This window comes from Dendronephthya gigantea, unplaced genomic scaffold (genome assembly GCF_004324835.1).
Source record: "Dendronephthya gigantea isolate DGI-Jeju-01 unplaced genomic scaffold, DenGig_1.0 000047F, whole genome shotgun sequence".
Classification (NCBI taxonomy): Eukaryota; Metazoa; Cnidaria; class Anthozoa; order Malacalcyonacea; family Nephtheidae; genus Dendronephthya; species Dendronephthya gigantea.
The window spans coordinates 1,381,475-1,407,500 of NW_021163057.1; the positions used below are offsets into that span (position 1 = coordinate 1,381,475).

A 26,026-nucleotide genomic window follows, 5' to 3' on the forward strand; every position below is an offset into this window, starting at 1 on the left:
ACCTTGGGACACCCTTTATAGCTAATTCGTCGTAATTCATCGTGAATCACATGTTGCGTAGATGTAATTCGTTGTTATGCAAAATCCAACATATGAAACCCAATTCTAACAAATTACATGCAAATTACGACTATGACACCGTGAGATGATCTTCAGGTATAGACCATTTCAGCTTGCTTGCAAATTAACCCATTTCAGGTGTTGCGATCATGGAATAGCCCGAATAAAACGTAACCATATCAGACCATCTGATTGGGAATGGGTTAATTTGCATGCAAGCTGAAAAGGTCTATTTGAATAAGTTTTCATGAAACGAAAAAACAGCTAATATTGTTGGGATCCCCACTACCAAGATAGGATCATGTGATAGGTCATGTACTCCTTTCAATATACAGGGTGTCCCAAAAAAAACGAAAACTATTGAAATCACTCATTGTTAAAATTTGAATGCCGTGTTCACGAATTTCAGCCAGTGGGGATTTAATGCAACTTTGTGTTGCTAGAGAAAGTGGACATGTCGAAGGTCATGGTCCTTGAGATGCGCATTTAAATAATGTTATTCATATTTGTAAATTGTAAATATTGTTAATAAATATCATTTTTGCGAACAAGCAAATTATACTGCATCATATGCATGCATAAAAATGAGTATGGTAAACATTTATACTGTATAATCCATCGTAATTATCGCTACTCTGGTTTTAATAAATAAAATGAATCACCACACAAAGATTAACTTTCACGACCCATTAAAGTGGAAGTTAAGTCCGTTCTGCGCATAGGTTCTGCTCATAACAAGTGTGGGCCCTCTGATGAGAAAATTCCCCAAATTTCGCATGTTTCTTATTTTTTCTTAACATAAACTCTAGCTCATATTAATTTACAAGCGCAGCGAACCTAAATAGTGTTAGATATTCAGACAGCACATCGTATTTTAAAAAATAGTGAAGTTCAAAATGTAAACAAACCATTTGTTTACATACGGACTTGGCTTCCACTTTAATCTTTGTGTGGTGATTACTTTTACTGAAGCTAATCTTTGTGTGGTGATTACTTTCATTTATTAAAACCAGAGTAGCGATAATTACGATGGATGAATAATTATAATTTACATAGCGGGAAAAAATTGTCAGGCTGGCTACGCCACTGGGGATCATCATCATGCCATGTATATAAACCGCCTAGCTATTTCGACAATCTGAAGAAATTTTCTTGAAAATGACATAGGATATCTTAGTAGCACTCTTTGGCAGTTCTTTGCTATCCCGACCCCTCCTATGTCATTGCTATGCCCTGGCTGTATGCAGCATAGCTATATAATTATAGTCTTTCATAGTTTCTATGAAACATTTCAGTATAAATTTCATATGTGCACATATCTGTATATATAAAACTTATCAGGTCACTTTGTATAATTATATAAAACTCTGTATACATAAATATAAAACTTATCATGTCACAATCGCCTTTTTACTTTCAATGTTATCTCCTTGGTCCGCAGCGATTGGATCAACATTAACGTAAGGAGTCTCGCCTTTATTCATCTTCCAAAGTGTGTCACGTAAATAAGAAAATGTTGGTCTATCTTCAGGATCTGCCTGCCAACATTCTAACATTATGGAGTACCTTGTGTAAAAGGGACAGGACGATGGTATGAAATAATGAAAAATGAAGCAAAACGATCGTTATGCTAAATTATTCGCAAAGAGATAAATACAATTCGCTCTGACAAAATTTTCCTTTGTGATTTTTAAATTTCTGCAGTAAAGAATACAAGTGACGCTGAGCGAAAATGTATTATATAATTATACATTATTTCGCACTTACATTTCATCTGTGCAGTTACTTGGTTTTTCCATTCTCTCCCCACCCACCAAGTACTTTAGTAATTCTCTATCTGACAGTGACGGGTATGGAAAATCGCCTACGCAAAATAACATATATTGTCATGGCACTAAATGTAAAGCTATATTGACTACACATACCGCATCCGTCAATGTTCTTCTTTGTTCGCACCTGGTTTAGCGAAGATATAGCCGTATATACTAATTTATACTTATTATCTCGTATTAAACGTACCTAATGTGCAAATTTCCCAGAGTACAATTCCATACGACCAACTAAAGGATGCACGAAAACGTAAAAATATGTATAATTAATTAATATTTTACTTTCTTATTATTATATCACTATACCGTAAATTATTATAGCTTGATGTCAATATATAGAACGAGGAATACGACTTACACATCACTGGCGCTAGAATAAAGCCTTTCGCGGATGGCTTCAATCGACAACCATCGCAAAGGAATCTTTCCACTAGTTGATTTTACATATACACCTTCTTTTGACAAACCAAAATCGGATATCTTTAGTTTATGATCTCTGCCAATGAGAATATTTCTTGCGGCAAGATCACGATGCACAATTCCACGTCCGGCCACATATGTCTTTATTATGCAATAAGACAACAAATCACGATGTTATAATATTCGTTTCCAAATATACCTAAGCCCGGTTACCGAGATTTAACGAAACGACGTAAAATGGACTTTGAGGTATTGAAATAAGTCTTTTTGAAACAAAACAGCCACATGCTATATTGTTAGGATGATTTATTCATTAATACCTCAAAGTCCGTTTTACGCGTTTTGTAAATCCCGGTAACCGCGGGCTCATATATGAACAGCTCTTAGGCTATTATGCAAAGGAAATTTTCATGAAAAGTGGTTTATACAGTATATAGAATCACGTTTTTATGTTGCATCATTGAATTTTGCTGTTTGTGCCTTTTTTGTACTACATCCACCTGAATCAAACTCTTTCTCAAAACTAAGCGCAACGCCCTAACAGAATACGCGGCCATGGAATTCTAATACATGCAGGGTTTTTTTAAAAAAAATGGCTTGATGGTCTTATAATATATAGAACTTGCACCATTTGAGTAATTGTATTATTAATTTAAAATTTTACCATTCCATTAGCAATTTGAAGAGCAAATGATTCGAGGCATATATCCATCTCTAGTGCACTTTCTGTATTAATCTTGTCACTTTCCTTTTCTGAAATGGTCGAAAATTTAATGTCGATGAATTTCATTAGAATTAATGCCAGATCCTTAAGAATTTGGAAAAAAATAGCGACTATGCATAGCAACGTTTGCATACAATCAAAATCACAATATTATTAATGATTTCTGTTCCAAAATTTTTTATAGGACGTCGCAAGTAAGATAAAATGTTAGAGACGGAATTCATTTTAATTTAGTGGTAAGTTGCAAACCGTAATACCTGCGACCATATTTTCTCCTAAAGGCAGCTTCTCGTCACAACAGGATTCTTGTTCGATACCACTATTCTAGAATATTTGATAATTTTACAAGTTTACTTTTTTATAACCATATGCATGAATTATACGATCTTGACATGCATAGCTATTACTTTAAGGTCAAACTCGAGGTTGAAAATTATATCCTCTTAAAGCTGTATACCTCCCGAGACGAACGCCTGTCGAACTATGCAACAGAGTAGTATATACATGGAATAATTTCTCTTGAACAAGGAAAATAAACTATCATTATTATTCGAAACTCAAAGCACGTAGCTACATGCAACATTTTTGTCCAGTGTTTTTTATTGCAAACTTTATTAACTTAACTTAATTTTCTATACAACCAAATTACGGAAATAGATGTATATCTCTTTACTTTTAGTATAAATCTCGAGGTGACTGTTGCTTTTCCTGCATTCTGAATGGTCAAAATTCATCCGTCTGTGAAGTATAGTCACTGGGCGCAGGCAAAGATTATCAAGTCAACCCCCCCCCCCACAATGCATACAGGAACGTTTAAAGGCGAGTTTATGAGTCTGCGTGGATATGTTTTATCGAAACACACACCTGAAGAAAGAAATATCATAATGCCCATATATACACACCTTGGTTTTAACTGTTCTTAAATAGGTCAGTAGGTTCCCATGCGGAGCATATTCCATTATTAGACCAATTGGTAATGTCAAAGTACAGCACCCGAGCATTTGAATAGTATTTTCATGTTCACCGAGTTTCTTCATCAGCTCTATCTCAGCTATAAAATCTTCTATAGATTTTTCTGTGACGGGCTCTGAAACAAAATTGGAAACCGAATAGCTCAACGTCGAACAGCGCGAACAAAAAAAGCTATTCGGGGTGTATGGGAAGAGGGCGTCTACCACGGGTTTTTCCAACAAATGAACGCGTTTCAATATTATCGTAGATATTGGCCCAAAAATGAATACAGAGAAACATGACAAACGTCAAGAATAGGAAGGTTCAATTCAAATTGTACCAAAACACGGGCAATGTTAGAGCGACTTAAAAACTCTCATGCATGAATAGCACTATCCGACTTTCGTACAACCGGCCCCAGATCAACAACAAAAAAATGAGGAAGCAGGGATTTGCACGGCTGTTGTAAATACTGCATTGCGAAAGCTTCATCCTACGCCATTCTAAAAATATCCTCGTTTGTAACCATCTTCAGTCCTTTACTGTAAATTCAATTCTCTCTTATAGCACCCTTAAATTGTCTGAACACTCAAAACTCCTACAAACAATAAGTGTACTTTACGTGTACATTATAAGATTAATTACTTAAAACAGTACTAAAACACGGCGATGCATTCCTTACCGCTTAACGTCTTCACAGCGACCAGTGTCCACTCAGGTTCCGCTGTTATTCCCAGAGCTCGGGCACGATGCACATATCCGAATGCGCCTTTACCAAGACATTCTTCGAACTTAATCTGCTCGGCATTGAATTCATATCCGTCTGTTAGACCGTGGTTTATCGCATCTTGGATCTCTTGGGGAACATAAATTACATTCACCTCTTTTTCGTCCATTTCAACTTCGTTTTCTTTGGATGATATTTCCCCGAAGTTGAAACTAAAGTATAAAAGAACGATTAGATGGTAACTTGGAAAAATCTTCTGTTTATTTGTCTGACTTGTGTTTTGCACTTGGCTTATTTATTCTATTATATTTAATTTGTAGCAGGCGCTTATACACGATTTAGAATCGCCAAAGCAAAATGTTTTGAATGTTATTTTGGATGTCACTGGAAAGTTAAAGCATGCTACTTGTCTCATTTGGTAAGAATATGATCCACTTCCGCTTTTCAGTGACATAAGTCACGTAACTAGGAGGACGTCCACGCCATCGGTTACTAAGCCATCGGTTGCTGATGACATGATTTTGAGGAATCAAAATAAATCTATGAAATCATACACAAACACGCACTATTTTCACGGAATGACTAAGATATCCAGTGAAAACACCCAGTCTAAACGCGCGTTTATACATACTAGGCTAACGATCGTAAAAAGAAATAATGTCTCATTTTGCACGACAACATACCGTGGCGGACAATGCTGATAGAGATTCGTGTTTGACGGAGATGGTGAAATTGCCGACGCCGCGTGGGCTTCGATCACATTTAGCAACAACTTGTTTTTTCTCCTGATATTCCAAAATATTAGCGCGAATATTGACGCAATCAAGGCAAGTACAAATGCCACAGGAACAACAATTGCGGTGACATTGACCTCCTCTTTCTTGCCTTGCGATGCCATACTTTCAAGAGATGTCATTGCTTTACAAAAAAAAATGTATCGGTTTTCCCAGCCCATCGACAATAATTGCTTGGAGAAGCGTACCAATCAACATCTCTTCAGTGTCTTGTGTTAATTTGCAATGTGTCAATTGCTATGGTCGTCGTATGTAGAATTTACTTCTCTATATAATTATGAAAATATCTCTATGCTGTGTATACCTGTGCATACTGTTCCATTGCCTGTATATCCCTCTATACATGTACACTTTGCACTCCCATCAAGAACACCACGTGGCATGCAAGTAGCATTTTCTGTACACCCTTGGCTGCATGGTTTTTGAACTATGTCAATAGCAAATGGAACAATTAAAAAAATGATTCCCTAAAATCGCAGCGACTAAGTGAAGATAGAATATAGGCTTATATCGATCTGGCTGGTGACTATATTGTGCGTCAGTGCAGAATTTTTGTATAAAGGCGTATATAAAAGGATCAATATATCACAGGGTATAGGAAATATAGAAAATGTCGAGGCAAAACTGACTTAATTACAACACTTACTTTGGAATATTCTTGTTTCAATAATATCGTGAATGCAGTTCATTCCATGATAGGCTTTAACCTGGTGAGTCAGCAGATTTTGTAAAGCAGAACATTAATTACACACTTCCATGCATGAGCTATGCTATTTTATATCGTACACTAATCCCAATTTAAGGCGCCGGTTAAATGGTCAGTAATATTCAGTCAGCATGGAATCAAGCAGATCTGAAATTCGTATCATCGAGCAGAAAAAACAAGCCACGATGAATTTTTTTTAAAATTTCGCATATTATGAACAAAAAAGGGTATTATAGAGTATTTGGGGGTATATGTATTATATTCTATATCTTTGATTCCTGCTTTAAAATATCATATTTTAATATTCTTTTGTGAAAAAAAGCGGTTAGGAAGCGGCATGCAGAAAGTGTGCCTGGGAAACTTGCTTGCATGTATGCAATATAGAACAAATGCCACATAATGCAGCTAAAACTGTACGAACATATAATCGTTCGGTGCATAATTTGGTTTTGTAAAATAAATTCGTCTGACGCCCACAACCTGTACGGATATCCCATTCGGCTGCTATATGGTAATTGCATGTAAAGCATGCAAGCGTAATCTGCCAGATGAGTTATACTGAAAATATTATAGTGTAAGCGCAATAAATCAACAGTATAGTTGGATACTAACCACAGCTTTGTAGTTTCCTTCGGACATATTATAAGACGTAGTATGGTAGAAGACAACCTATGGAAATTTAGCGGATTACATCACCTTTGGCACAGAAGGAAGCAGTAAGCAAAACATATAAATAAGAATCTACATTCTTGGTTCTAGATATTTGGCTAACAAGATAAAGTTTGCGACATAACATATCTTTTCAAAATTTGTAACGTATTTATGCCATAACAATGTTGACATATTCTCGATTGTACTGAAAATAGCTACTTACTCCATCTTTCGCTTGAACATCCACATCATGATGATATCCTCTGGAATTGCGCGGCCATTTTTCAACAGTTACGTGGAAATATTCTATTTTGTGTGTTTTTAACCATCCTTCCGCGTTCCAAGAGATATTTGCTGCGTACGACGAGTTGCCATTACCATTGGAGAACGATTTTTCAGCAACAGCACCGGAATTAATACCTCTTGTATTCGCCACTGGATTGAAATAAATAAAAGTTTCCAACACGTACGTACTATATAGTCGTTCCAAAATAATATACTCCGAAAAATTTAACAGGTTTAATGAGCCTTTCTCCTTTTGCCTTTCAAGCGCGCAACGCGTGACGTACCAATTATAGCGATCAATTTGAGAATTTTGTGACATCGCCAATTTTTGTTTGTAAAGAAAGCTTGCCAATTTTTTTTGGTTTCTGTCCTAAACTAAATTGCCCTTGAAAATGGCACAATCGGAAAAAGGCCCATGAATGCACGGGTATTTTCGAAGGCATCAGGCTACCACTCTGCTGCCTATCAGCAGAAGCTGACCAACTATATCCATACAAGGATGTATAGAGGCATATATTGTTATCAAACAGAACTTGTTGATACTGCAGGATATGTTAAATGCGCTGGTTCATGCACTGTTTATATTGTTCAATTTTAATTTTAATTTGTACTGGAATAAAGAATGTCCATGAAAGCCGTCTTAACAAAATAATATAGTCAAGGAAAGAAAAATATTCGCAAAAAACCACATACCAGGGCAAGATCTGACACCTTGCAAACACTCTATAAAATAGAGAAGAATAAAATTACCTGGTTGCATTAGCGAAAACGAAGGTTGGTCAACTGTTTATCTAGCAATGTATTGTTTAACACAAGTTGCTGATGAAGACGTTGCAAATAAGTATCAAATGTAGGATTATGGATAATCGGTGTAAAATCTATATATAAATTATAGAGCCTATATATACCTGGAATTCTAAACGTGGTCGTTGTTTCAAAACTGTTCGGACTCTTAAAGTGTTCTGTTTTGAACTATAACAAGAAAAATAAACAAGATAGATTAGATGGATACAAGATAGATTTCAATATTTCATATATGAGGTTATTCACTAAAGTAGCTAATGGATAACATGGTATGTTGCTTCAAAGTGTGCTTTCAATTAGTTATACCTTTACAATGTAGCTACATCCAAAATGAAGTGTAGGCTTTCTCCAATCGCCCAATCTTGCACTCTCGCTTTCACTTGGCAAAAGTAATGAAGTAGTATTCTGAAAGTAATTATCAAGAAAACTATAGTCAAAGTGTGTGATTGCGTGATTATATTCATGTTAATATCTAAAGCTAATAAGCTAAAGGAATAAGGCCCGATACACTTTAAAAGAAAAACAAGGTGCCGCCTGGCAGCGAGTGGTATAACAATTCAGTGTCTAAAATAGTAAAGGAACGTCTTGTTTCTGAATGAGAAATTCTCAAGAATGTGAAGGAGAACATTAGATTATTAGAAAACTGAGAAATTCTCAAGAATTTTTGGGGAACATTCAGTGGCGTAGCCAGCAACGATAATTGGGGGGGGGGGCGCATATTCATATATTCATATTAACAGACTGTAAAGACAATTGATTTGAAAAGAAATTAATCCTGTGTATCACGAATATATGAATATGTGCCCCCCCCCAATTATCGTGCTGGCTACGCCACTGGGAACATTAGGTTATTAGAAAAATTGTATTATATATATATATATATATATTATTGTATTATATATATATATATAAATATATATATATATATATATATATATATATTATATATAAATATAGTGAAATATATATATATATAATATATATATATATATATATATATATATATATATATTTATATGTTTTTTAGGTATAAATACTTTGTAAATATAAGGAATGTTTAGTCTGATGATCGCTCTTTAAAGGCGTGAAACTTTTTAACTTTTTTATCTTCAATTGTACATATATATATATATATATATATATATATATATATATAATATATATAATATATATATATATATATATATATATATATATACACCCGTTTGCAAAAACGTTGGCCGCAGATAGATATATAGATAGATACCCGAAATCTAATTAGAATTGCATATGTTGTGTAATATGATTGAAATCCCATGCAAATGTAATCATATGCAATTCTAATTAGACTTCGAGTATCTATCTATCTATCTATCTGCGGCCAACGTTTTTGCAAACGGAATACTAACTTCCATGGGAAAAACATTTTTTTTAAAATCGCTGTCGTGATAGTGCGCACACATTGCATCAATTGTCTTGTCTTCGTGCTGAAGAAGTTCAACAGTCACTTTTACGATTTGTCCAAATTCAGTGAATCCTGGAATAGAAATGGATGACCATTTAATTCTAGTTCATATATTAAATAAATATTTCCATGTTGTTTTTGTGTTCAAACACCAGAGGTAGTTTAAATTTCACCAAGTCGAAATATCGATCAAAAATTATTTGCACAAATCATAAAACAAATAAAAAATTTTTTGCGTTCTTGTCTTTCCTATTAAATACAATTCACGAAACTATGATTTCTACTTAAGTTCGTGGAATTTTTTATCAGTGAGTTCGTAAAAAGATCACATAGAGCATGCAACGAAAGTAAAATCCCTTCAAAACCTTGATATGACCAGGGCCGACGCTTGATTGGGGGGTGTATTTTCATATATTCATATTTCTACAACCATAGAAACAATAGCAAACAAGAGAGATCAGTCGGGCATGAGACGAACTATGTGAAATGCACCTTCCCAATTAAGCTTCAAGCAACGGCCCTGGATGTGACCTATATACGTTTGAAATATCGATATTAACATGCAGACTTAGTCTATCAGTTTTGTCAATTGTCATGCACATATTGTTCACACTTATACCGATATTAAACAATATTATTACACCTGATTCAGTTTCAACAATATTTTTAAATGATTTTTTGACAAGTGCGAACAATATGCATAGGCAGCCTCAAAATTGTTCAATGCAGCGATCAACCGCGGGTTCAGAGCGGGGTCATGATTTTTATGACGCCTTCCTTATTACCTGGAGGGTTTTTCCAATTCAACATTGCGTCCAACACCACCGGGTTCTTTCCAACAGCTTTTATTGCGACATTAAGAGTGATTCTACTGAGGGAACATGGTAAAATCACTTCGTACGACCCATATAGACCGTCCACAATTTTACTCGTCCTGTTGCACTCCCCTAATAAATGACGGCAGTAAATTATTAACGGGCAAAACTACAGGAAAAACTATCTTTATAATAAGAGATGCAAAGTCTCTGGCCTACAAAAATAATCGCTAATTTATGTATTTATATTCTTACTGCTTGTTGAATACCATGAACTCCATTCGCTATATTCACTGCTCGTTCCATTTAAACCAACTTCAGCAACACGAAATTTGTAATTGAATCCATTGACCAGATTCTCGACAGTAAATCTTTGCGAATTCGTGTGTCTTGTTACTTTAACCTAAAATTTTAAATGGAGAGTTTTCAAAGTACACCTACGCGACCGGAATATGATTCTCCTAGCAAAAACTTTATTTTTATGTGATCTATATGCATATCAGTGTGTATAGCCCATATATGCAGTTGTCTTTCAAACAATGTCAGGGGCAATATTGCGAGAGAAAACCCAAGTTTATATATGCTGTTTATCATACAGCCGGTTGAGGGCTTTTATTCATCTGATCTTTTTCAAATTCGAAAGGAAAAATTTAAAAGTTAATTCATTATTTTGCGTTTTAACTGTGATAGCTATAGGCCATAATTTTGGCGCTCATATGTCATGGTAAAACCAACTGATACGGTGACTCGTATAACATTAATCAAAACCAATGGCTAAGTTGTAAGGCTCGGACACTGGGCGTATAAAATATATACGAGCTCTAGCTTCTCGTTTCCGAGAAACGGCAAGCGGCGAGGCCCAACTTTCTTGGAGGATTTCGTTCAGGTTTACGTTTTATATCTTCTTTCTTATTTGAAAAGAAAAACATTGATTGTGCCGGTATATAGTTATGAAAAATCGAGTCTATCTCCTTTTTGTTGCCTTTCAGCCTAAACTTCTTCTTCACCTGCCGTTTATCAGTTGGCGTATAACGCAAGGCATTAAATCTCTAATAAGGATCGTGATATTATAATGAGGAAACACGATCCCCGGAAGTTCTTGAACCAGGGGAAAGAATGGAAAATACTAAACAAATAGTTTTACACTAAAGCCAATATCAGACCCTTATTGATGTCGATTATATAGAAATTAGCTGAAATTATGAATCGCGTACGTACCATGGCATATCTTGGAATGGAAGGGGGTAACTCTAAAGGATCTTTCAGTGATTCGAAGTCAGGATGAATTTGCAATATGTAAAACGCGACCTCGTTTATCACCTTCCGCGACGTGTTCCACTTTAACGTTATAGAATTATAATCAGAGAGATACAGCAGTGGTGAACTGGGAGCTTGAACGAAGTCTGTATCTCTAGAATAGTCTGAACAACGATTTAGAATTTTAGTCATATAACTACACATGGGTAGAGACGAGTCCATTGAACCATCCGATAATTAGGACTTTATTCTACATGGTCATGGAAGATCAATCATTATTTCTTTTAATTTTTATTGCAAGTTTACATTGTATATATATGCTTGTATCATAAATGTAAAAACTCCTGATGGCATACTATGAAGTTTTTCTAATAGAGTATTACATACGAGCGACCCCGTACAAAGACAAATAGCAGAAAACACGTGAGATTAAAGCATAGATAATCATGCAGAATACTTTATCAAAAATCATGAAGGATAGCCATATGATTACATATTATGCGCATACGCATTTAAAAACTGAATAAGCTTGCTACACTTTTAAGATGTCTTATGACTCACGGGTTTTTGGAATATTATCTGGTGTTTTCGGTACGCGCAACGGTAAATAACGTCCTATAGAACGCTCCGTTTAGAATACTGACCTGTGTCATTTGTTACGATGGAGGAGATATTGTTGCAATTTAGAAGGCAAGTCTTCTTTTCTTCATAGAACGTTTCTATCTTCTTCGGGCATAGTTTATCGTCGCGTACCTAAACCAAGATTATATCAATAAGTTTCCTTCAATTTTTCATTTGTTTTTTTATAATTATGATATTATCTTATTCTGATGATAATTGCCTCTTCTGTTCAACGTGACAGACATGACAGGGTAAAATCGGCTTGTACCAAAATGGAATACGTCAAGAAACTCCAATTCACAACTTCCACGGTGAATGATCCGTGTAGGGGATCAATTTAATCGTGTGGTGATTGTGCCGGTATTCGACTCAACAGATACAATACCCTCTCCCTCATATAATCTTGATGTGTAAAACACAATGTGCCTTAAAATTATCTCAATCAAATGCATATCATATGCATAATGCTTTAGGCTGTACAAATTTACAAACGTTTTTTCCAAGAAATCTGGCAGGTTAGGAAGAAAGGTGACGAACCATTGCCATGCAATGAAGAATTGCCTTCTTCAGGACTTTTTGTCAAGTGCAAAACCCTGAAATAGTTTCCCTTTAAGTTTTAATTAAGTAAATCGAAAATAAGAAATAGTAGTTATAGTCGCCAGTCTAGCTTCGCATTTGCTTGGAAAATTATTACCACCGACGGTTTTTATACGGTAAGTATATAGTTCTATTATTTCAAGAACACGTGGAAGTTCGTCCTTGTTAGCATAATAACCAACGAGGTGCATTGTAACCAAACACCGATTGTTATATTGAAATTCAGGGCAAAATAATGGAAAAAACTAGGGTTAACTGAAAACAAACATTGCCCAGTATTCTTTGGCAGTAGACCCTTTTCAAACGCGGAAGATCTGATATCACACGAGGTTAATTCGATTGGCTCCGCAAAACGATGGAAATAATCGGACGACAGACAGTCACAGGCTTTCCGCGTTGACGTCATTGCTAGAAAATCTATCATATATTATTTTTCTTATATATACAAAAATGCTTTGTGTTGTTTATAATTGATTGTGTTGTGCAATGTATATGTTCCGGTTTATTCACAACCGAAGCTATATTGTATACAATGGAACAAGAGTTGTCGATCCTTTTCCGGCTTTCAAAGTTTGCGACTGCGGTCAAATGCTTCTATCAACTTTGACAAGGTCAGTTATATCGGCTAAGCTAAGATGTGAAATCATCCCAGGATATCAATGCTTCAATGGAAATTTGACAACTAATAGAAACTTCCCGAATTTGTTTCCGAGTAATGATGCCATCCCACAAACAATAGATTATTGCCCGCCTCGTTTCGAAGCTATTTTTCTGTGTGCATTCAAGCAAATTCGGGAAAAGTCTATACATTTACAATTTCATCCATCGAAATTTTGTAAATATTGCTATGCTAAATGCATGACTGGGTGCGTTTCTAGAATTGAAAAATGAAACAAAATATAGACGAAATGAAAAACTATAGGGGAGGGGTTCCATTAAGCGGCCAAAATGGTCAGACCGGTCGTATTTTAAATTGAAAAAGAGTATTTCGTTAAGAATATAGCGGCCAAACTGGATTTCCTGTGCTAGGCAGATCTAAATGACGCTATGCTTAAATGCAGAGTTCTTGAAACACTCTAAAATACAACAGGGGCTGGTTGTATCAAGCCCGTTTAGCTTAAACGATGGATAAGTTCAAAATAGAAAGCAAGTCTTTCGTTTTATTCAACAAGCAAACTAAATGTTTTTAAGCTTAATACAAAGATACTGTCTACAACTACATATTTAGTGCATAATATTCAAGTTGACTCATTCGAGAGAGATGTAAGAGTGGTATTTAATTTTGACTTATCCACCGTTTAAGCTAAACGGGCTTGATACAACTGGCCCCAGGACCGGTCTGGCCGTTTTTCCGTATAAAGGAAAGCGCCCAAGGTACTTATAAACTGAAGTGCTATGTTATGAGAGTCGTCTGCGAGCTAACTTCCAGAGGAAGGGTCTTTGTGTTATAGTTTTCATTTTTCTATATATCTTTATAATTATATCTATTCTAAACAAACACATAGCTATATACGAGATATGATAAAAAATCACTGACTTATCCGTAAATATATATTATAGCCAAAGATATGTCCACGAACTTTCCGCTATACATCATTATTGCCTTTACGATTAAATTTCGATACGTAGACAGGATATTAAGATGAGAAAAGAGTAGTTGCTGTAACGCGGAGAATGAAAGGAAGGCGTTCAAGGTCGCCTGCGTTGCCAAAAATTTCGCGGTCATCAGAAATTAGCCTTTCTCACGATGACGAATATCCGCCGTTTTTGGGGTACTTTCAATTTTCTGAAACGCGTTTACACAATAATAGCAATGTAAGAAGCATATTTTTTAGAATCTATAGACTATTTGAACAATAAATTAAGCCTAAATTAAAGACAGCCTCGTCATCATGAGAAAGGCTAATTCACCAATTAAAGCAATTTGCATGTTCTTACTTGCATGCTATTTTTCAAGAAGTGCCGAAAAATACCATTAAACGCATATTACGACGTACGATAGTTTAAACAAACCAATCGATGCATGTATAGATTTAGAATCATCACCTACGGTATCAAGTTTACCGCTTTCCAATAAAGAAACGAATCACCTTATGCAATTGTTAGCAAAAATTCAGTCTAAAGTAGCAAGTTACCTATATTAATCATTGTCGTATAAAACGTCTGGCTATGGACAAGTGGGGATGCAATTATTTGCAGATTCTATATTAGGAAATGTATTTTTCAGGATGTTTTAAGATAAGGAAGGGCGACACAATTAAGGGGGATAATGAAAGTGCCATCTGACGCAAACGACATGCTTCAGCCACATGCATGCACTATCACTATATATATATATACGGCATACACATCTTGGAAACCTTCCCATGTTTCGCGCGCGAATGTTTCCAAGCACCATGGTAACTCGCAAAACAACAGGCAATTTTGGGGAAAAAATTGCGACTAAATAGTTTCGTGAACAAATCAAGCACAGAGCTTCTATATTTCGATATCACTTTTCTGCATAACGCATTGACTTAAATCTTGTAAAAAAAATAGTAAACAGTTGTGAAATATTAAACTGATAAAGACGTTATTTATTCTTTCATTCCTTTATAGAAAGACTCACATTCAACCAGGCGGTGGAATGTAGTTATCAAGCCTCTTCACAAAGAACAGCTTTGAGACGGAGTTCTGAGTATGAATGCTTCATATACAAAGATCTTTTTTAGATTTAAAGACTCTTCTCGAGAATCATCTTAAACCTTAGAAATCTTGGCAGTTTGTGATGCGGCCACAAAATGATTGTCATATGGTTATATAGTGGACCGATCATGTGAATTTTTTTTGTTAAAGCTTTCTGTCATAGTAACAATTTAATGGAATCAGACGACAAACTAATCAATATTTTTTTATGCAAAGTAGTATACTGCATTTTAATGATTTTAGCTTTTGCTATAGTTAGATATATGGATAATAGCCATTTAACGACTAATAACGACGAATTTGGAAAATAAAAACTGCTCTTTAAAATAAAATGAGATTGCGATTGTTAATACGATATTAATTGAAGCCAGCTTTTTGCTATAATAATTATGCTGACTATCATCGGTCGATTTATTTTGATATCGTCAAGTTTTATTTGCAAGTGCTTTGAAAAAGAACAAACATAGCCTAATACGCGATTGCACTTTCGTATGTGACTATTCGAACTGGACGTGGGCAGAATACAATCATATGATATATATACATGGTAATATAGTTCCACTTTGCAATGATTACACTTCCGTTGTTACAACATAAGATAAATCTTGATGATTGGTTTTAAGACGGTACAAACATGCCTACTTTACTATAAGTCCAAGCCCTGGGTAGGTCATAAAAATCGTATATTTCACTTCGTTGTCGACACTAAACCAGTAAAACCACAATCAAAATTAATTGTTAGAGTATAATAAATGGTTTCTAGTTGGATACTTTTCAGGCTGTATAGACCAGTCAGAATATCTTATAATTAATCGCAGCGCGCAACTTTTGAAACAAATATTTACACTGCATGGAATTGTTTTATCGTCGTAGTATATACGACTCATATGCCAGAATATTTTAACAAACAAAAATAATCTTTTTTGTTAGAATGGGATCACGAGAACGGTACAAGGTCTTAAAATTACAAATGATGTAGCTAATTAAGACTCAGCCTCAGGAATAATTACAGAAGTCACCCTTAAATTTTGTTATGGTTCTATATATCTATAGTTCAACCCAAAACCTGCGGAGTACAAAAATATACAGTATAAATACAGAAATTATTGAAATGAAAAACTGACAAAACAATTTCAGTATCACCATGTCACATATATTTCACGCACATTCAAAAGCCGAAGATATTTACGCCGTTATACATCGATACTATAGTTAGGGATTTTGGTGGGTGGCTCAAACTAAAATAATTAATGACATAAACCAGTATCTCTTTATGCCATGCACCCAATTATAAGCTATATACATCAACCTTTTTATTGGATCGCTGCATGTGGCCTACAAATATAGTTCGTATCAACATATTTTATCACGGTTCGAATTATCACATGTTGTACGTACATTATCTATCCGACACACGGTGACAAGCCAGCTATATTGTTTTTCCGATTCGGGCTGTCCTTGTTGTATACACATTGCATATAACAACACAATTCACAATCGTCGTTTATACAACGAGATGAACAACAATAAATCAAGGAAGTACAAGTCGCAGTCTTATCAAAATTGCGTTCAGTCATGCAATGTTCACAGTGGTATCAGCCAGAGGTAATGTGTGTGTATCACTCACATTTAAAAATATTCAACAACATGAAGACTTACCTCGGCAGTTTCACGAAGTAACTTCACGCAATCCTCAAAGCAAGTGTCGTTCAGTACACTACCTCTCGCTGACGTTGTTTTTAACGATGAGCAGAATAACATGATTATAAGACAAAAGATACTTCTGGCCATATTAAACCAGGCTTGTTCACCGAATAGCAAAGTTTGGAAATTTCAGCGAAATGAGGCCGCTTAAATTGACGTTCGTGCCAACAAGAAGCACTGACTCGTTATAAGAGTTTTATGGTCGAGAGTTGCACTATAAAACACTCATTATACCTAATTTGCATTTCCTTTTACCTGCACTCAAGCAAATCTTATCGCCTGAAGTGCTATATGAGATAGCGTATGCTTGTTTTAAAGTTCATGCACTAGCTGGACCAATCAGTCGAAATAATATAAAGCTCTGATATACGTATATATAATTATGTAGCCGGAAAATAACATAGTGGATAATAGGTCATATCGCTAATACTCGTCAACACAATTTCGAATACAGCCACAAATAGAATTTGACAAACGGCAAAAGTACGCTATAGGGCCAGGTTATATGGATCCACGTTTCTGGTTGTGACTGGATATTTTCCCCCTAAAACGCCATGGCTCACATCTATGTATGTATAATATTTGCCTGAGCCAAAGGTTTAGCGTACTAGTTTGGCCATTGGCTTCAAATTCGAGTAAGTAGCATGATGATTAAGACACAACGTTTTTTAATATGCCTTGCCTTGTTATCTTGCTTCAAACAAATGATTGCATAAAATAATTTTATAATAGATGAATTTCATAATAGATGGATCAACCTTTTTAAATATGTTAATTAAAAAAGGTTAATAATAACAATTTTTGCTAATACAAAAAAGGCATTAAAATTTGACAATAAGACAAATAGGCCGATACTTTATTATCATCATTAACCAAATTGAATATATTGTGATACAAGAGAATAGAGATAAAAAACTTTTTTTTTTCGAAACAGTTTCGGTGACACCAGTCAAGTAAGTTGCCTAGCCACCGGGACAAATTATTATATATGAAGTCACACGGCATATTTAAAACCTAAACCTCTGGCTCTTAGTATATTCTTCAGTTAGCGGCATGCATTGTTGATGACAATCTATAATCCTATTGACACGTCACGATTGGCTAATTTGTTAAAGTTTTCGTTTATACGAATAAAAATATCAAATGCTAATGCCAAATTTTTGAAGTTTGACGTAACAGTGACGTTGGTAGACTGCATATATTTAGCGGATAACGCGTTTTCCACGGAAAACATCGAGCGGTGGGTACTGGCGTAGGCGGCTGTCTGTTATTTTAGGCTGAAGCACTTGGAGTAGAGGCAGATGCTTTGGCTTGCTCGAGTGGATGTTTTGATGGGGTATGTGACAAAAGTATTTTTGCTTGCAGTAATAATGGATGGCTGTATTATTAGGTGATTCTGGGAGGGCTTATTGGCCTCATGATTGAGTCATGCAGGGTGACCAGATCTTTGTCGTAACTGCATGTGGTACCTTGATAACGTAATGTTTCTCGATAAAGAGAGCGATAAACTGTTCACCTGAAATCTACAACTGCTCTTAGACCAGAATTGTTCTCGTTCACATTTATGAACAGGAAAATCGCACATAAAATCGCAAATGTAACCGGAAACATGTATACGATGACGTACTGGGGCCGGTTGTATCAAGCCTGTTTAGCTTAAACGGCGGATAAGTCAAAATTAAATAACACCCTTACATCCCTCTTGAATGAGTCAACTTGAATATCGTGCACTGTAGTTATAAACAGTATCTTTGTATTAAGGTTAAAAACATTTAGTTTGCTTCTTGAATAAAACGATAGACTTGCTTTCTATTTTGAACTTAACCACCGTTTAAGCTAAACGGGCTTGATACAACCAGCCCCTGTACGTTTTAAATTCCCGTCCACACGATGCCGGAAGAATTTGAAAAAGGTAAGAATATTCCACGCGCATCCGGCGTTTTCGCATAGAGAAAGGGAAAGAATCTATAAAAATGCTCTGCAGAGTGGAAGAATTTGAAAACGACGACCGAACGGCTTTGCTGGCTAAATTTGAATACGTTATGAAAACGACGACGTCGCCTTAAATCCAGTTCACTCGGTTATAGCAGTTTCAACCAAACGAAAAAGTTATTATCATTTCTATGATCAAGAGGACTTGTGCTAAGCCTTGTGGTTAATATTGCCTTATTAGAGGCAGGCAAGTCAGTCTTATTTTAATAGGTTACCAATCCTTATATGATATCTGACATCTATAAGGAGGTATAATACAATATATCAAATGTCGTTTAGAACGCATCTTATGTAAGAATCTGTATAAGAATCTTGAATAGCAAAATTTTTGGGGACGGCAAGGTACTAAAACAAACGATGGTTTTTGGTGTTTGGAACATGCACGAAGTAAAATGCATCTTCGAAACACGACTCACTTTTGAACCAGATTCCATGTCAACACAGTAGCAACTAAAACTTGTTACTGTAACTGGCTTCATGCGTGTGATGAGTTTGTTTTAAGATCCGAGTTATTCACTTAATCACACACTTTATTATATAAAAACAGCCTTAGGAGAAGAAAGAAACTACCCGGTGAATGCATAATTATACCTGAGCAATTATGATTATATAGATTCCTGGCTATACTTAATGGCTCATACTCCTAGGTTTCTTGCAATCTGATTGGTTAAAAATAGCGCACTATTTTTGAGCATGTATTAATCACATCATTTATAAGCCAATAGGATTGAAGTTCTGCGCCACAATAACCAATTAGATTTAGTATTTCAGTATAACTATCCAATCAAATTACAGGGGGAAATGGTACAAAATTTTATTATTCTGAATTTTCAAATGCCCCGCAAAATTTCTTAACAAAAATAGATGAAAATTACTCGCACTTTACACCGTTTACGGTCTTTCAGCCACAAAATCATTTTGAATATGTTTAATTTCTTGTATGATTTCAAAATTAATATAATAAAGTGGAGATTGCACTTCGTGTTGTCGACTTCACGCGTTTGATTTCACACCAAATAGACCTTTTTCATAATGACGGCAAACGCGGAAAGTATGCTGTTACACGAAGTTTGATTGGCTCGATAGTTTTGTGGAGCCAATCAAATTTCGTGTAACATCAGACTTTCCTCGTTTGACGTCATTATAAGAAAGGTCTATTGCACTCCACTCCGGCAGTGCAATTATCATTATTAACTTTTAAATTGTATCATGTTTAATTTTAGTCTATGCAAAGTCAAACGTTTGTTGTGCCGAAATATTTAATAAAGACTTTCCAAGAAATACATACCAAGACAAATGCCACTTAGCATGAAATGGATAGTAATTCATTTTTGTCACAGCCATGCATGAGTATAAATATAAGTTCGGCCATTCACCCTGCTCCTTTCTGACAGCTCGTGGGAAGAAATAAAGCAATACAGGTGTAAATATAAATCGCTTTGTCCCAACATGTCATTACTAGGCAAACGGTATCGTGTAGTGACCTGTATTGCTTTAAAAGCGCAAACGAAGCCAAATCGTACCTGAAAATAATTCATTCACTTATATTTTACTAATATTCATACACGCGGTAGCACCTCAGCGATTAACATAATAATATATGACTATCGCGGCATCTCGACGACTCAAGTCAGGCAAAGTCAACTTGGAAAAATAACCCGTGCGTCAAATTCATTAGTAAATTATAGGCTTGATACTCGCCTAGGTAACTTCGAGGGCGTGTCGTCAAGCTGTCTCGTCGTAGCCAGCCTGTCGATTTAAGCCTGGTTTTCATCACTCGCAGATAGTCGGCGATGCACGCCGATATCAAAATTACGACAGATGCCGAGCATCGTAATTGGTGAAAACCGCTCATCGTAATACATCTGCGACAATCTGCGACAGTCCCCGACGATCGTAGCAAAACAAAAAAAATTGTTTTGTTACGACGATCGGCGTTTGTCGCAGATCGGCTGCGACTGATAAAACCATGAAAACCGCATCTGCGAACCTCGGCGACAATCGTAAAATGCTAATCATCCTAATTTCGAACCTAGTGTTCCAATTTGCCCCGCCTTCTTGTCCAAAATGGCGGAACCTTCAGAAAATGTTTTTGACGACGATGTCAAGTTTATGGAACTTGTACAAAAGTTTCCTACAGTTTATAATCGACGTTTGAAAGAATTTAAAGATAGAAATAAAAAGTCCAATTGCTGGAAAGCAATCGCAGAAAAAGTTGGTCAACCAATAGATCAGGTCAAGCGCAGGTATGAAACCATACGAACACAATTTGGAAAGTATTTGAAATCTAGAAAAGGAAGATCAGGATGTGGCAGTGGTGATATAATACCATTAGATCCAAAATATGAGCATTTGCGATGGCTGAGTAACTATATCGTAAACAGAGCAAGTTCAGGAAACTTCAGAGCTGTTACACCTGTGACAATTGACGACACTTTTTCTGAGGATTCAAATGATGAAAGCACTGATCATCCTACACCGTCATCAGAGAAAGATGAGGAAGATGAAGATTACCTGAATATATTGAATCCTGATCATAAGACAATGGATCAGTCAGTTGCTGAAGCATCATCCAATGACAAGCCAGTAAAACCATGGATGAAAAAAGAAAGCAGAAAGAGACAGCTTGAGAAAACAGATGCCCAGCTGAATAAAGCAATGACTAATCTTAGTGAGACAATTACTTTGCACAAAAGGTCTGCAAAAGAAAAGAAGATGGATGAAGATGAGTATTATCTATTGAGTTTAGCCAATCGCCTAAGGAACCTTGATCGAAGGCAGAAAGCAATAGTGAGAAGTTCCATTGAAAAGGTGTTCCTTGATGCTGAGCTTGGATGTTGCAGTACACCCCAACAACCTCAACTGGGAAATTATATGCAATTTCCCCCTCAAGGACTAGACACCCAAACCATGTATTGGTCTGGTGCAAACTTGAATGCTTCAAGTTCAAGCTCTTGAAATTTATTTGGACTTGGATGAACAGTTGGGTTAAAATAATGTAAAGAAAGTTTTCATCTTCAACTAACTTTGACATTGGTCTTGTTTTTTCATGTATTTAAATTAACATTATTTGTTGGCATGTATATTGTCAATTTATTATTGCACTTATGCATTTTGTTACAATTTTTGCTGATGAAAATTAAAAATCATTTGGTTGTGACCTTTATATTCATGTTGTTTGTCTTAAACATAGTATACTAATATATTTATAAAAGATATAAACTATATATGGTGACCAAAACTATTGTAATATCCCATAACAATATAATAGCTAGACCCTGTTGGGACCCTCAAGTGTATAAGTGTTTGACATTCTTATGCATGATAACAGTAAACATTTTTTGTATCCACAAATGAATTTTATTACCAAACATTTACACTTCACAAATATGAATAGCAACATTTAATTTTTTAACTCAAACATGATAACCCACAACATGCCCCTCTTCTCTAGCAAATTTAAAATGTTTTGTATTTTGCATTTTATAAGTTGTTTTAATCTCCACAGGCAAAAATTTTCAAACAAGTCATTCAAATTTTAACAACAAGTGACTTTAATAGCTTTGTGGGGTTTTGTGGGACATCCTTTTGAAAATTATATTAGTAAATTATCTGTTTATAATTGTCAAAAACTATTAACATAAGCTTGCTGCCAACTCAATGACCCTTCTTGGCTGTTAAAGTACTTTTTAAATAAATCTTGAGTCTGTTTTGCACCTGCAGAGGATCTGTTAAATGCACGGCCTGTTGCTGTTGGGAGTAATGCTCCTTCATTAACCACCAATGACCGCCAATCACCTTGTATGATCTTACCGGAACTATCCTCTGAATCTACAAACCCAGTCGGAATATACCGAGCATTGTCTGTAAGTCTTAGGTAGTTATGAAGACAAAGACAAGCTTTTACTATGTTGTCTACCAAGGTAGGATTAGCTTTAATGGGTTTGAGGAAAATGCGCCATCTTGCTGATAAAATGCCAAAAGCATTCTCTATTGTCCTTCTAGCTCTGCTGAGCCTGTAGTTAAAGATTGCCTGTGTTTCAGTTAAACCTTTTCCAGGAAATGGTTTCATTAGCCATTTTTTCAAACCAAATATTTCATCTGCAATTATTACATGTGGAAGAACATGGCCATGTGTTGATTTGGCAGGTGGGATGTCTATTTCATTATTTATGAAAGCTCGTCCCATTTCAGAGTTGTTGAATATTTGGGCGTCATTATCTTTTCCATAATTCCCAACGTCCACTAGTGTGAAACAATACTTTGCATCGCACATGGCCATCAGAACAATGCTGAAAAAACCTTTATAATTGAAGTACTCCGATCCACTATAACCTGGGCATTCAATGGCGATGTGCTTACCATCAAGGGCCCCAAGGCAATTTGGAAAATCCCATTCTTTGAAAAATCCTTCACCAATTTTCATCCAATCCTGTTGGTTTTGAGGGGCTTTGAGATATATGTCATTTAAAGCACACCAAATCGCTTCACATGTTTCTTTAATAATGTTATTGACAGTGGTCCTTCCAACTCGAAAGTTAAAGGACAAAGACTGTTGAGACTCTCCGCTTGCCAGGTAACGAAGCGTTATCGTTAGTCTTTCAGAGGCTGAGATCGGTTCACGACCCCTACAGCTCTTTGTTATGTGGGGTGCAATAAGCTGAAGTAAATTTTCAAATCGATCAGGGCTCATTCTCAGGAATCTGAAGGAAAAACATGTGTTGAAGATAAAACCTAATTCAGTTCATGCACAATTTAGCACTGCACTTCACCTTTTCACTCACACTCAATTACCTCTTTGGACTCTGCTCACCTAAATTTAGTAAATTACACCAGTTTAATACCTGAAGAAATATTCGCGATCGTGAAATCTGAGCTCTTGTACGAGAGTGTTGTACTGCCCGAGTGTTTTGCGCCGTTCGAATATTTGCCGCACCCAAAAACGCTTCTTCTTGTATGGTTTCCGTTGTAAAAGTTGTTTTTTTCTTCGCAAAAGTGTTATGACCAGTAATAAATTGGCCTGTATTACAAGCATATCGTCAAGAGCGTCCGCCATTTTGTATGCACTTTGGCGATTGGCGCCTCAATTTGGATTTGCCGCGCCAAGGAACCGACAAACTGCGATGATGAAAACCGCCTTTCTGCGATACTCGCCGATTGCTGCCAAGTCAGCATCGCCGAGCATCGGCGTCTATCTGCGAGTGGTGAAAACCAGGCTTAAGTCCCGCGATGTTAATATTTTATTATTTCTTCACTGTGACAACAATCAATTTCTAAAGAAATGAATAATTATATTGAAGTTTCGCTTATATCATTTGCATAGCGGGACAAAATTAGAAATTCATTTTTTTCACAGTCAATGCATGAACACCGAAATATTAGCACAGCGGAGCAAATCGTCAGACTGGCTAAGCTCCTGGGTGGCTATCGCGTATTCTGTTACTGAATGCATAGTCACGTAAATACAATTTTCAAGTAAATATACAAAATTATAAAATATTGCAAAATAATGCGAAAACCATAATAAAAACTAGAATTATAGAATTTTTTATATTTTGCCAATTGTTTGCTTTTTTTTACAAGTTAAATTATATCGGTGAAAAAAAGTAGGCACAAAAATATACAAGAAAACAATATTAATTAGAAATATTTGAAAATTCATAATTTTTTATTACTTTGAAATGTTGAGCATATACCTTAAGAAACGGTTTACACATTACAATCAGTGAGGATTTTACTATGGATATTAAAGTAATTTAAGTTGTGTAATAATTTTTTAGTGTTGGTGGATGAGGGAGAAAGCTGGGACAAGCTAGTAACAGCAACCACACTTTCATATGGATGATGAAGACATAAGTGTACAAGATACTATGAATAGTACTATGAACGTACAGGTGAAATAAAGAGTGGAAGTAATTAAACAAAGTATTCTTATAGACAAACGCCACCACTTTTATTCAGTACCATTATTGTGGATCCTGGATATTTTCCTCATGAAAAGTAAGAATAACAGCTCAGAGAACAGCTGGTACATTATTACAAATAAGACAAAAATAACTAAGCCCTATCCTTCTTAATCATGAATAATAATTTACTAAGCGAATAAAATATTGCCTACATAACCTATCCGATAGTCATACAGACAATAGAACAATCGAAAAAGAGTGTTCATACGCAAAAACTATTTTCCGTTAGTCCAAAGTATTCATATCGAGAGACACAGAAAAGTATGTTGTTGTTGGGCGTGGTTTGTATGGATCATGGGCCATGGGGACCGATAATAAATTTCTATATCATAAAGCTTCTTATCCTGCTTATCACCGTTCAATTGATGTGTTCAGGAGTAATCGAGTTATGATAAAGCGTCACCGACATGCTTTCTCGACTCGGACAAAAAGACCCAAAGAACATTATCTAAACACATTTTAACAACCTTTTAGCTCGCAAGAGTCGATGAAACGATGATGGATTAAGCTTTTTAATAGACTTACCAGCATAAGCTGCGCGGTAAAAATCTCCCATCATCATCATTTAATAGGCAACATCCAGTTGTTTCATATCAAGAAATTTATTAACCGTTCTCAAATCTTACAGTGCTATATTTCGATACTAACATCTCATATATTACAAGAAATATTTCATCAAGAGAAAAAACAAACCAACTACAGAGCTGGTAAAATAAAGTCTTTAAAATGCGACAGTATTGCCGCTAGTCGCTGGAAGCGTGGACGCCAAATCGTCGGGAGGGCAGGTAACTTTAGGATATGGCGCGTCGTTCGTTAGCGACGAGGCACACAAAAGTTTGTGCTGTTTCTTTTGAAACATATCAAACAATCTACGCCAAAATCCACTCAAAAGGTTTCTTTTTGTCCAGCTGGCTGAAGGCATCATTAAGCCTAAGGACGCCAATCTAGTTCTCACGAAGAATTGTGTTGAACACGATGGAATTTTGACGAAATA

At 35.7% G+C, this 26,026-nt stretch overlaps 2 protein-coding genes across 2 annotated transcripts; both read right to left on the bottom strand.

Annotated features, from left to right (window-relative positions):
• Nucleotides 1–1,074: 1,074 nt before the first annotated feature.
• On the bottom strand, nucleotides 1,075–17,576 carry LOC114527825. The gene is made up of 22 exons (XM_028549523.1): nucleotides 17,030–17,576; nucleotides 12,112–12,220; nucleotides 11,429–11,631; nucleotides 10,466–10,613; nucleotides 10,181–10,342; nucleotides 9,340–9,467; nucleotides 8,258–8,356; nucleotides 8,056–8,119; nucleotides 7,841–7,870; nucleotides 7,086–7,297; nucleotides 6,824–6,880; nucleotides 6,152–6,212; nucleotides 5,810–5,932; nucleotides 5,395–5,629; nucleotides 4,667–4,923; nucleotides 3,936–4,120; nucleotides 3,291–3,357; nucleotides 2,974–3,062; nucleotides 2,248–2,450; nucleotides 2,080–2,120; nucleotides 1,828–1,924; nucleotides 1,075–1,626 (listed from the first exon to the last, which is right to left on the bottom strand). The coding sequence occupies exons 1-22, from the start codon at nucleotides 17,159–17,161 to the stop codon at nucleotides 1,452–1,454; spliced, it is 2,877 nt and encodes a 958-aa protein (XP_028405324.1). The 5' UTR covers nucleotides 17,162–17,576; the 3' UTR covers nucleotides 1,075–1,451.
• Nucleotides 17,577–22,637: 5,061 nt separating this feature from the next.
• LOC114527815 (putative nuclease HARBI1) lies at nucleotides 22,638–24,122 on the bottom strand. The gene is made up of 2 exons (XM_028549509.1): nucleotides 23,911–24,122; nucleotides 22,638–23,769 (listed from the first exon to the last, which is right to left on the bottom strand). The coding sequence occupies exons 1-2, from the start codon at nucleotides 24,120–24,122 to the stop codon at nucleotides 22,692–22,694; spliced, it is 1,290 nt and encodes a 429-aa protein (XP_028405310.1). The 3' UTR covers nucleotides 22,638–22,691.
• Between the last annotated feature and the right edge of the window lie 1,904 nt (nucleotides 24,123–26,026).

Coding starts and splice junctions, on each gene's coding strand:
- LOC114527815 (XM_028549509.1), bottom strand. CDS start 24,122: ATGGCGGACGCTCTTGACGATATGCTTGTAATACAGGCCAATTTATTA. Junction 23,770..23,910: donor GATCGCGAATATTTCTTCAG/GTATTAAACTGG, acceptor TTTTTCCTTCAG/ATTCCTGAGAATGAGCCCTG.
- LOC114527825 (XM_028549523.1), bottom strand. CDS start 17,161: ATGGCCAGAAGTATCTTTTGTCTTATAATCATGTTATTCTGCTCATCG. Junction 7,298..7,840: donor AGGTGTCAGATCTTGCCCTG/GTATGTGGTTTT, acceptor ATTTCAATCCAG/TGGCGAATACAAGAGGTATT. Junction 4,121..4,666: donor CGCTGTGAAGACGTTAAGCG/GTAAGGAATGCA, acceptor ATTTTGTTTCAG/AGCCCGTCACAGAAAAATCT.